The sequence below is a fragment of the Ursus americanus genome, chromosome 3, assembly GCF_024610735.1.
Source record: "Ursus americanus isolate L20-20 chromosome 3, mUrsAme1.1.p, whole genome shotgun sequence".
NCBI classification, from domain to species: domain Eukaryota; kingdom Metazoa; phylum Chordata; class Mammalia; order Carnivora; family Ursidae; genus Ursus; species Ursus americanus.
The window spans coordinates 92,502,880-92,515,881 of NC_142129.1; the positions used below are offsets into that span (position 1 = coordinate 92,502,880).

Genomic DNA, 13,002 nt, shown 5'->3' on the forward strand with positions numbered 1-13,002 from the left:
AAGTCATTGAATTAGTAATCAAAAATCTCCTGACAAAGAAAAGTCCAGAACCAGGGGGCTTCATTGGTGACTTCTACCAAATATTTAAAGAAGAATTAATACCAATCCCCATACTCTTCCAAAAAATTAAAGAGGAGGCAACACTTACAAACTCATCTTATGAAGCCAGCGTTATCCTGATACCAAAACCAGACAAAAACAACGCAAGGAAAGAAAATTATAAGCCAACATCTATGATGAACATAGACACGAGAATCTTCAACAAAATATAGCAAACCAAATTCAACAATACCTTAAAACAACACCATGATTAAGTAGGATTTATTCCAGGGATGCGAGGAGAGTCTAACATCCACAAATCAATCAATGTGATATGTCACATTAACAAAATGAAGAATAAAAATCCTAGGATTACCTCGATGGATGCAAAACAAGCATCTGACAAATTTCAACATTCATTCATGATTAAAAACTCTGAGACAACTGAGTTTGGAGGGAAGGTACCTCAACATAATACAGGCCATATACGGCAAGCCCACAGGCAACATCCTACTCAAAGGTGAAAAGCTACAAACTTCTCCTCTAAGATCAGGAATCAAACCACAATGAGATCACCTCACACCTGTCAGAATGGCAATCATCAAGAAGACAAGAGATAACAAGTGTTGGCAGGGATGAGGAGAAAAGGGACCCATGGTGCACGGTTGGTGGGAGTGCAAACTGGTGCAGCCACTACGGAAAGCAATATGGAAGTTCTTCAAAAAATAAAAAAATAAAAAAAGAGCTGCTCCAGCAATTTCATTTCTGGTAAATAACCGGAAGTTTGCAAATATATTTGCACCCCCATGTTCGCAGCTAGCAGCATTTTGTACAACAGCCAAGACACAGGAACAACCTGGGTGTCCGTCTATGGATAAACGAATCAAGAAAATGTGGCGTATTTACATGGAATGGGAGATTATTTAGTCATAAAAAAGAAGGAAATCCTGCCTGACCTTAATGGCAGTTAGAAATCAACTACATGTAGCCGTAAAGCCAAAGTGGCTTAAATAAATTGGAGTTTTATTTTTTCACACAGCAACAAATCCTGAAGGAAGCGTACGGCAATCAGCACCAAAGTCTACAAGATTCCATTGGTCTTTCTCTCGTCTCCTAAAGTTATTTAATTTAGAACGACAACATGGTGATGTCCCCAATTCTACCATCTCCTTTACATTTATTAGCTATCATTTTCCTGCAAGCGAGCCTGGCCATCGCCCACACTGACCAGGAAGAAGGCACGAGGGGGAGGAGGCAGCACAAACAGAGGTCCACTTCTGTCTCATGAGCAAGGAATTCAGGCACTTCTGGATAAAGGCACGAACGGGGGAATGAGGGTTTCCTGTCTCTACAGGACAGGCAGGCAGAGGAAGGGAGAACTGGGACCCGGCTCAGAGTGTCAGCCCATATCTGCTCTGACCCTTGCTGGACCTTTCTTTGTGTCCTCTGTGTCATCCTCTCACATTGTCCATCAGTTCACTTGTTTGCTGAGTTCTGGGAAATTTATAAAGATCGATATTTCAGTTCAGAATCTTTGCTTTAGCTTTTTCTAATCAACTCTTTAAAAGTTTGTTTCTCAGCTTTTACTTTAGTGATAGTTTTCCTATTTCTAGAAGCCCTGTTTGTACACTCTCTTTATCTTACGTTCTTTTATCATTTTTTTTATTTATGTGGAGACAGAAATGCCTTTTTCCTACTGTGATTTCCATGATGGGGGGCAGTGGGGGCTCTCTGCCTCCCCCACCAGGACACTCCTGTCCCTTTTCTGCTACGGGAATAAAGGGTCATTTATGGGATCACCAACTTTGAGAAGACTGCCTGCGATGGGTGGCTCATCTCCGTCCTTTTTCCCCTTGGGAACAAGCTTCGCAAGGCTGAGGTGTTCTCTGCAGCTCTGCAGGGGACAAGCTCCCCTGTCACGTGGCCAGCACTACCTGGGACTGGGTAGGTAGCATCTCTCTAACCCTGGGGTTCTGCTCTCTTTCCGCAGATATAAACCACGTTCTCCAACTTAGCTATATGCCATGTTTTGTTGCAAGTGGTATTTTAGCCTCCATCTGCCACTGAATTATTCCTTTTTCTTCCCCCAAAAACATACATGTGGAACACATCAAAGACCCCAATATTGAGGAACTCACTCATGGTGGGTTTCTTCATATGTTTTTACCATGTCTCACTGAACAGCTCATCCAAGCAGAGTTTCATTTTTCCACTGGATTCTGTAAGGCTTGGGACACTGAAGTGTCCTCAAGTCCGGAATGATACCATGTATGTTTCTGTCCAGTGTCTGAGGAACCTTTTTTATATGAATAAAAATGCCTGGACATTTTTAATACTAATTTCACATCACCGGGTCTTCCCCAGGAAACAGATAATAGAATTTAGACTCTAAACCCATGCAGAGCATGAGCTGGGCTTGATTTCTCGCCTTTTCCTCCACTCAGAGCCACTAGAGTCAAATTCCCTTGCTGTCTCCCTGGGCAATGTTTACAAGATCTTCTTTCATGGGAGCTGCCCATTTTCGAAGGTTCTGGCTTCATGCAGGCCTCTCAGCATGGAAGTTAATCCCCAAGTCCCCAGGATTAAAGATGGAAACTCATCCCTGCCTTTCATCCTCCGGAAACGGGAAACGAAATTCCCACAGGGTGAGGTGTTCTCTGCCTGGGCTCCGTTTTAACTGGGATGCTTGTGCATATATTCTTAAACTGAAATTTTGCGGCAGCTTTCTTTTTTAGGTCACCATGTCAGGTTTTAGTATCAGAATTATGCTTATGTTCCATAAAATGAATTTGAAAACATTCCCGATACAGTAATGATCTGAGGTGACCAGGCTACTATTACACAAATGGGCTCCAATCCCCCACTGAGGCTCTGTCCTCAAGCTGGAGCAGGCCAGAGTTCTCCTCTTAGGACAGGGGCGGGGTGGTAAGAAGAACACCACAGCTACCATGTTGAAAACTGTCCGCCGCGCTTATGGTGTTGTGCTCCCTAGTACTTTTTAGGGCAAGAGCATTACTTGGTATTTAGAAGTAAGCAAAAACTTACCTAATGAAGCTAACTGGGCCTAGTCATTTTTTGGAGGTCATTAATTAATAACGTCAACAATTTTTTCAACAGCTATTATTTAGGTCTTCTATTTAACCCCTATTTCATTGAGATTTCCAAATTTATCCAAACAGTATATAGATACAGTGTATTTCCCTGTAATAATTTATCTTCTCCCCAGCTATTTTATATCCTTTTTGGTCTTATCTCTTATTTTATGCTTTCCGGTTTTTATGCTTCCTCGGGAACTCCTTTGACTTGTCTTTCCCCGTATGCACCGCATTTACTCTCCAAACTCACCCTTCATTTGAAAGCGAGTCAGCTTGGTTTAACTTGTACCATCAGTCACATTTCCTGTTCAACACCTCAAATTATATTGTGCTATTTTTCAATGGCAAAAATCACCAAGTTGCTGTCGATTCCCTTCTAAATAAGATGAGGATTTTTTAATATGCTTTTTCTTTCACCCACCGCTTCCAATTCTTGGTCTCAACCAGAGCTTTTACATTACACATCTTCACGTTTCATAATGTTTTGGACATTTGCTTTGCTTTATAACCATATGATTCCTTGGACTTGACAGTTTTTAACTGTTATTTAACAACATTCTCGTAACATTACACATTCTTTTTTACCTTTGCGCATATATATAATATATATATATTATATATATAATTTTGCTCAGCTGGGGCGGGTCTAGGATACATGTAGGTCATGAGTGCGTTTCTGGAGAAGGCACTACTCCTTACTTTATAGTCCAGGATCCAGTGCCCCACCACGTGTCTGTATCCACGGCCTGCATTATCGATTATATTGTTAGGAACTGTAATCACTGAATGTCTAGAAAAAGAAAGTGATCATGGCAGAACCACAGCTATGATCCCTTCAGAAATCAGTTTCTTCAAAGAGTGCTGTGGCTGTATACATTCTGGTTGGCAAGGATTCAAGTTCTTTGGTATCAATTCCTAGTGGAAAGGGATAGAAATCTACCTTCTTCCTACTACTCCTTGAAAGCTCAGCCCTTCGTACTATGACGACACTCAATAAATTAATTACACTTCAGTTGTTCAACTCCATTTCAGACTAAGAATTCCTTGGAGCAAAGACCAATTATTCATTTTTTTTAGACCAAACTATTATAATGCTTGGTACCAAGCACCTCAGTACCTTAATAGGTGCTCAAAAAGGCCTAAGCTTAATTTTTAAGACTATACAATTTCAGTTGCAATACAAGTTAAATCCACCTCTCTAAATTGGAATCCCAACCACAGCCTTTTCCCCTAGGAAATGTGTTCTGAGTTAGTAATGGAATCTCTCCCAAGAGAAACATCCCCAAGTTTGCTTTTGCATTTCATTTCAGTGTTCATGGACATCCTATAATCAAATTCTACCCCCACTCCTCCCCCCCCCAAAAAAACACTGTGGCTGGAAACTGAGTTCCCTTCTCACAAAACAGTAAAGTCGGCCCAAAAGAAGAGGTCAGGCTGTGGCAATGTGTTCTAATACTTAGACTTAATGTCCCAATTTTTAAAATACGGTCAGTACGTATGTCCTTTGCTAATCAATTTTGTTTTGTTGCAAATAAAGCACCTAGGGCAACGTGGACATAAAAATTTATTTTTAATCACAACTTGTGTCGTGCAACAGGCATGGAATCTCCCACCACCATTTCACAAGAGTGAAGTAATGCAGTTGTCACTTGCCACTTGCAAAAGGAAAAGTAAAGGCAGTATTTATAAGTCAAATACTTTCAATATGGGAACTATTTGTATTTAAAAGAAAAATTTGAATTCTTTTAAAATGATTCTTATAATTCTTTTACAATTTATTCAAATTAACATTTTACATTCAATGTCCCAGGTGTATAGTAGTGGGACTTTCTTTTCACAAAGGTGTATACACAGGTTCATGGGACGCACATGACCAGTATTCACTTTATTTTCTTCTCCGTTAATGGACTCTTTGTAAACGCACCCACCAGAGTATGCTTGACATACAGCAATCAAGGAAGTTTCTTTTCATTAATAATGGCCATAACTTTATAACTGAAAACTAATTATAAACTTCGCAGTCTCAAACCACATGAACTGATGAACCAATATAACGAAAAACGAGCTTCAGCTTCCTCCAGCTATTTTACGCGAGACGCAGTATAGCCATATCCCATGAAATGCTGATTACCACTAGGGGGTTGTTACCCAACTGAATCGAATAAAAGGACTGCAACATAGCTAAAAGCTTTATATAGACGTATTTCTGTTCTCACTTGCTAGAATGTAGGCAGTTTGAGAAATCAGCTTGTCTCTTGTGCTTTTTCTACTTTAGGTTATATATTTTATAGATGACACATACAATCAACTCTACTGGTTTAAGAGTTCTAAGTCTGACTTTTACTATAGACCTTTTCTTCCTCCCCATGTAAGATGGGAAGACCCAGCCTTTGGTATCAATAACTTATTTCCATGACAATATTTAAAGGGTGTCATTAGTGTTCACTGTCAGTTGTGTAGTCTTTTGGTAAGGGGGTGGCTAGAGCCTCTTTGCTCTCAGTTAGTGCCCTGGGCTGATGGATAAACACACTAAACTTAACACCCTGGTTGTTGGCAGCTCTGACAAAACCACTATTGGCAGTCATTGTGATGGCTTTTAGTGTGTCTCCTGTCCCAAAAATTGTTAGTGAGCGGCTATTGATTTTGGAACTGGCCACTAGTCTCAAGGCACGCTCAGAAGGCTGGTCTGGCACCACATTAATTTGCTTAATCAGCATAGTGGCCCTCTCTCTCTCCCCAGGTCCTCCTAAGGTATCTAGAATAGACTGGAAGTCCTTGACAGCAGATTCACAAGCGAACAATTCCTTGTCCTTCATAAACGCCTCCAGCTGTGGTAAAACCTGCTCTTTCCTCTCTTGCTCTGCTTGTTCCGTAAGCACTTTCTCTTTGAAGATAAAGTGGCAGCCTCCATAGCTGAGAGCAGATACATAGGTGATTAAAGTAGTAATGTCCAGATTTACTCTTTTGCACACATCGACCTTAATTTCCGTTGGAAACGCAACACTCGCTAGAATATTGTCTCGGTCCACTCTGGTCACCTGCAAAAGTTCAGGGCCCTCGTCATCCGACTCACTCTCACTCGGTTGGAGCTCTTCGGGGTGATCTAACAGAGAGTTAACTGCTACTATGTCTCCTCTCACAGAAATGCCCATTTCTCGGAGCTTCTCTGCCATGGGGCTGGAGACACTGTTGTAAAATGCAAAGATGATGTGAGGGTTGCTGTACTGCACTGGCTGCTGGTGACTGGCCTGGAGGAAGTCTTCAGCCTGCTCGATGATACTTTTGTCACCATACTGGCCCCTGCCCAGCCAAATGTTATGGAGAGCTTCAGCCTTTCGGCCAATGGCTTTCACCCACGTATGGCCACCATTTGCAACTACATCCACCACAAGGGTCTGCTTTTCTCCCAAGGTATCTGTGTAACCAAAGACATGAAGAACACTGACAACTTCTTCCAAGTTTTCTGCGGATTCCACAATGGCTCTTAGGTGTGTTAGATTGGTGCTCTGTAAATGGGATTCCTTAATAGCTACTTTCCCGGCTTCCACTTTCTGTAAGAATTTTAATTCTGCCTTCAATTTGCTGCACAGCTTTGCACCACCTTCTATGCCACCTTTTCTTGATCTAGAAAGTGATTCTGCTCTCTTGATCAGTTCCTTGGCTATGGCGATTCGTTCACAGAGCATGGAGTGTGCAGACATGCTGACAGCATTATTCCTTTCCTATGAAAAGAAAAGAAACAAGGCAAATCGAAACAGTCCTCAAAAATTATGGAAATCAATTTTTCACTGAGGATTATAAAACTTCGATCTAGCAACAAAGCTTATGGAGGCAGAATTTATGAACCCAGACTTCTGCATGGCTGATTTCGGAGGGACTCCCTCCTGTGACCACTAAGGAAAGGATGCTACCTATATTTCTGAATTCGTTCTTTTGGTATGTTGGATTCTGACACACTTTTCAGACCTTCATTTCTTCAGTTCGAAGGTCATGTTCAACATGTCCCAGGTCGGGATAAAATGCAGGTGTTCGGCAATCTACGATGTAAGGAATTCCCTTATCAGCAGCTTTACTGTTTGGCTGTAGAACAATTTCAATAAAAGGCTCGGAAAGGGAAGAGAACGGGATTAAATTAAACATATCCACACGGACTAGCTGGTTAGCAAACTGTCCAAACCAAAAGTGTCTCCTAAAATGACCACTCTAATTCTTTCTAACCATTTCCTCCTTCGTGAGTGGGTCTCCTTTACCCGACTGCCTCGTGCTATCCCACGGGCACACGGTACACCCGCCAAGGAATCAAGACTGCCTCGTTCCTGCATTTGACGTCAATCCCCTATATTTTATAAGATCGAAGAGGCGCACCAACTGGGTTCCCGCTCGCAGGAGAAGAAAAAGCGCGAAGATAAACTAGACGCCGCGAGTGCAGCCCGCAGCGACCCGGAGGTCGGCGGGGCCTTCCGGGCGGGCATCGGGCCCTGCAGCCGTACCGGGTCCGCCCGCACAGCTGGGCCCGGCCACGCACACTCGGGCTCCATACGCCCCCGAGACGAGCGCTGGGCGTGGAGGCCAGGACGGAGGGCGCGCGGCCGCCCGGAGCCGGCTCCCTCCCGGCCAGGCCCGCCGGCCCAGCCCCCTCCCGGCCTCGGAAGTGGCGCCCCGTTCCCTCCCTCCCTCCGCCTCCCGGGCTCCTCACCGGCAGCGCCAGGACCGCGAACGCGAGCAGGCAGACACGTGCGCGTGCGAGGCCGGGACCCGCCGGGAAACCTCGCCGGGCAGACCCCACCCCACTCTAGCCGCCGCGGCTGCTCAGCCAGCGCGAGCGCCGCCGCCTCCGGAGCCTCCTGCGTCACGTGGTCCCGCGCCGGGTGACGCCGAGTCCGCGAGTCCCAGGCGGCGGCGTGGCCTCCCGAGCGTGGCTGACGCTAGCGCGGCCGCCATGTTTGTTGAGGGCACCCGGCTTCTCCTACTCTCGCAGCAGGAAGAGCAGGCGAATTCGTGGCCGCCTCGCCCCGGGGAAGCAGAGGTGGAGCTCTCGGGGCCGGGCATTACTCCCAGTAGGGCGCAGGCCACTCGGTCTGGCAGGCTGACCCCGCGCCCTAAACCTTAGGCTCAGTTTGGACTTTTCCTGGGGCGGAAGTCGTGCATTTTGGTGGAGAATATCTGCCGGCGGCGCCCAACTACCTTATTTCTGCGATCAAGCTCAAACCCCTACCGAGTGGCAGGTAGTGGTTGGCTTGGAAAAACTTTCGGCTCATTTTAAAAGAAGAGGAAACAGGCTGAAAGTTTGTCAGAGGTTTCACAGGCGTTAAGTGCTAGAGCTGGGGCTCCTGATTCCAAGCCAAAGCACTTTCTACTGCGCAACTCTGGCTCTCCATAGAAAGTGGACCAGAGATGGCTTTCGGGAGGGCAAATGATCGAATGGCTTCTGAGGGAGAAACTTGTATTCGCCTAGTAAGTGTCCAAAGTCAACCAAGAGGTTAGGACTTTTGATAAGGTAAAGCTAATTTTTAAAAAAAATCTTAAAAGGACTCCAAATTAACATTAATCCTATCTATCTCTGTTCCCAAATCTTGACAGCCTTAGGAAAGGAAAAGGAATAAACCCACAGAAGTAACAAGAACAAGAAACGACTGCACATGAGATGTCAACACATTTTTGGAAGACGAGTAATAGTAACACTTATTCCATGCTTATTATATGGCAGGCGTTATTCTAAGTGCTTTTCACGTACTAACTTAATTAATCCTCGTCACAAATATTTTAAAGCTAAGTCCACCACAAAGAGGTTATTTAACCCAGGCAGCCTCTCTGTAAATGGAGGAGTTTGCACAGTGGAGAAAAGTGTCTGCAGCAATGACTCACAAAGCAGAACCCCAGCAAGGCTTTGGAACTGCAGGTGCCTAGAACGCAGAAGGGAGGGGAGCAGTGAGGCAGGACTGAAAATGGGCTCTGCTTACAAGTTTGTAAGAAAAAACATCCAAGTCCTCTGTCAGGTCCAATGCAGTTGGGCAGTGAGCCACCCCTCCCCTGGCCAAAAACTAGAGTTCACTACGCTGAAGGGAGAGTCAGAGGGGCTCCAGACACATTATGAAGACTGAGTTTTCTGTGGAATATGAAATACTTTTAGTTCCTTCCCTGCCCCTCCCAGAATACTGACATTCTTTTCCCCGAGCCCTATTTTTCTCTGGGGAAACTGAGCAAATGAAAGACCACAGAGAAATGGTTTACAGCAACATCCCCCAGTAAGGAGGTTTGGGACTCACAAACACAGCACTTCCAAACCTTCTTCTGTTTGGATTTTGAGTAAACCAGAAAGCAGAACAAAATGGTTTCCAACAGCATTATGTAACTAGCATCCTCAGATAAAAGGTATTTCATTTATGAAACATGAGGACTTTAGGACTTTTTTAAGGGGAGGTGATAGAGTAAAACAAAGAGTTTTTCAAAATTAAAAATGATAACCCCAATTTTAAAATATCAATCAGAGTAAGAAAGGGTGGGTAAAACTGTATTAAAATGTACAATAAAGACAAAAAATACAGCAAAAACAAACAGGAAATTTCTCAAACACTAGGAAATTTACCGAAACGGAAAGATCTTAGTTTCTACAGTGAAAGGGCCTACTGAATACTCAGCACAATGTTAAGAAACCCCCAGAAAAGGACATGTCACTGTGAAATTTCAGAATGTTGCAAATAAAAGAAAAGGTCCTGAGAACTGCAGAGGGGAAAAAAAGTTCTAAAGAAAGGATTTGGCACACATACACAAGAGCATTACGTTTCTCACCAGCAACACTGGAATCTCGGAGTGATACCTGCAAAATGTGGAGATCATTTCTGACCTACAGTTCTTAAACCCAGCCAACTGAGACAGAATATAGTTTCAAACCTGCAACTAGCTTGGAGCAGAGTAGAAAGAGGACTCTAAGCGAGAAACTTCTAGAGGTGTTTGGAAGGGAGGAAGGGCATTGGAGGATTAGGGAGAGAACCATTAAGATCAGGTGACATGATATACTGAGGAACACTATGCAAAAGGTTTTACAATCCTGCTGGGGGAATCCAGGAAGAACTGGTGACAACTACACAGAATACAAAAAAGTGAAGCGATTATCACCTCCAGGAAAATTATTTAGGAAATGTACTAACAGTATACTTACAAAGCCATAATAAACACTTTTAAACTGAACATTGTGATCTAATTAAACTGAGGCAGAAAGCGGAGATGCTATTAAGTGTTCTAAATTCTCATCTTGCAGAATATAAAGTGTATATAGTGGCTAGCCCTCAGGGATCCAGAGGTAAGCCTACTATTTAAAATATGGAGGAGTCGGGGCACCCGGGTGGCTCAGTCAGTTAAGCGTCTGCCTTCGGCTCAGATCACGATCCCAGGGTTCTGGGATTGAGCCCCGCATCGGGCTCCCTGCTCAGCAGAGAGCCTGCTTCTCCCTCTGCCTCTGCCTGCGGCTCCCCCTGCTTGTGCTCTCTCTCTGACAAATAATAAATATTTTTAAAAAATAATAAAAATAAATAAAATATGGAGGAATACCTAAAAAAATTAAAAGTAATGAAACTCGGAGGCATGGCCTCAAATGAAGTGTTAAAATTATCTAACTTTTTAAAATACGCTCATGCTTCGGAAGCTATCACTCGCTTGGATATCTGATAAAGCGGTGAGATTTAAGGACTGAGTTGGCAGTTTTGGTCCAACGAACATAACTGAACAGATGAAAACCCCTTTGATCCACCTTATTCTCCAGTTAGAGACCAGTGAACGGGCACTCGACAATTATAAAAATCAGTATTACTCCTTTTCCCTATTCCCCTTTTCCAGCTCCTTCCTGCCCCCACAGGTGAATTTTAAACATTTTCCATGTTTCATAACTAATAATTATTTTGCAAACTTAAATTCGTGGTTCACTGAGGAACTAGAAAAGAGAAAGGACAGAACAAGTAGAGGCAAACTTTTTAAGAGTGGGAAGATAAAAAATGAACCAAGATCGGAGAGGGGCTATGACCATTAGGAGCACTGTGATAAAACTGAAGGTTGAAAGCAGCTCAACTCCACAAGCTAGAATGACTGAAGAGTTGTGAGACATTCAGGGATGCAGTGGGTTGCAAGACCAAAGAACTGAGTTCCCCAAGAACTGGGACAGAAAGGAATGGCTTAATTTTAAGGTCAATGAAAAGAATCAACTGAGAACAAAGGTAAAAGGCAGCTTCAATTGAATAAGGCTTTGCGTTTCATGGGGCAAGAGCCACACAACAGAATATGGACACAGATCTGCTTCCGTAAATTCTTCCTCCTTTTAATCTGTGGACTTACTCGGTCAGCCCTCAGTAGGAACCTACACACTTTTCCCCTTAATATGCCTGCCTTTACCTTTCTGTTCTTTGACTTACAGAATTTTGGTATTCCTCTGGGTTTTGAATATTGGACATTAGAGAGGGCTTAAACAAATCCAAAGGCAGCTAAACCGTACTTGACCATGAACCCTGCAGACCTTTCATTTTCATCATCAAATTTTGTCCTTAGAAAACCCTCTAAGGCAACAAGTGGGAGAGTGAAGACCTGACCCGAAAACCACTCCTTCCCACTACTGTGTTCTCTTTCTAGTGTGCCAGAGTCTCAATTAGACCAAGAGCCCATAGGAGAGATGATCAGATACGGCCTTCAATGCAAACATCTTGACGTGAGAGGTCAAGTTGCCGTCTCTCATCTCCCATAATAAAGCTGCTGCCTACACTAAGATACAGAGCTGTCATGACGGTGAGGAGCAGAACTGCAAACCCGCGAAGGTAAGACTCTTTTCTCCTACACTCAGCTAAATCTTAAAACCTTTTGAGCCACATTCGAATCATGGAACTGCTTACTACATGTTTATTGGTAAGAAATGATGATATTCATACACTCTGTTCCGTGGGCCAGACTAATGATGATTTCTCTTATCCTAAATGCCTTAAAAACGAACAAATTCAGCAGTATGTATAATGAAAACAGAGTTCACATTATTTGCCTACTTGTATGAGCCTTAATTTGCAGCAAAGGTTCTGATTACATGAGATTACATGAATGAGGGAGACCCTTAAGCCATAGCTCAAAGTATTATGATTTTATTTCCAGCACTTATGTCCATCCTCGAGTTTAAGAAGTCTAGTAGAATCTAGGGGCGCCTGGGTGGCTCAGTCGTTAAGCGTCTGCCTTCGGCTCAGGGCGTGATCCCAGCGTTCTGGGATCGAGCCCCACATCAGGCTCCTCCACTGGGAGCCTGCTTCTCCCTCTCCCACTCCCCCTGCTGTGTTCCCTCTCTCGCTGGCTGTCTCTCTGTCTGTCAAAGAAATAAATAAAATCTTCAAAAAAAAAAAAAAGCTTTAAAAAAAAAAAAAAAAGAAGTCTAGTAGAATCTAAGGGACCGCTTTTAAATACATTTACCTACTTGGGATGGAGAAACCAACAGGAGCCAGTGCACCATTTTTTATTTACTTGCATCACGGATTTCCTGTGGGAGATTCTTCGGCCTAGCACCCTTCACGGCTCCAGTGCAACCTCAGCGTCCGAGGGTTTCACTGATGCACACCTAACAGTGCCTACCAAACACCCATGTTTCCTATTGTCTCAGGAACCCAGGAAAGCCTGCAGATTCTCGCAGCTCTAAATGCAGTGGTGTTTGCCAAAATCAGCATTTTGCTTTACTGACACACAGACAACGTCTGACAAGTGTAACAAGATTTGACTGAACCAAAATTGCATGAAGACTAAAAGCGTGATTTCACCATTCTGCTCTGCAATGTAGTTTGCAGAAGTCAACTGTGATAAAAAGCAGGAAATAACTATTTTAAAATTTTACTAACTCCTAAAAAGCTGGAAG

General features: G+C 43.6%; 1 protein-coding gene across 1 annotated transcript; it reads right to left on the bottom strand.

The window, feature by feature from the left end:
* Positions 1 to 4,680: 4,680 nt before the first annotated feature.
* C3H7orf25 (chromosome 3 C7orf25 homolog) lies at positions 4,681 to 8,001 on the bottom strand. The gene is made up of 2 exons (XM_045793512.2): positions 7,831 to 8,001; positions 4,681 to 6,856 (listed from the first exon to the last, which is right to left on the bottom strand). The coding sequence occupies exon 2, from the start codon at positions 6,833 to 6,835 to the stop codon at positions 5,570 to 5,572; it is 1,266 nt and encodes a 421-aa protein (XP_045649468.1). The 5' UTR covers positions 6,836 to 6,856; positions 7,831 to 8,001; the 3' UTR covers positions 4,681 to 5,569.
* Between the last annotated feature and the right edge of the window lie 5,001 nt (positions 8,002 to 13,002).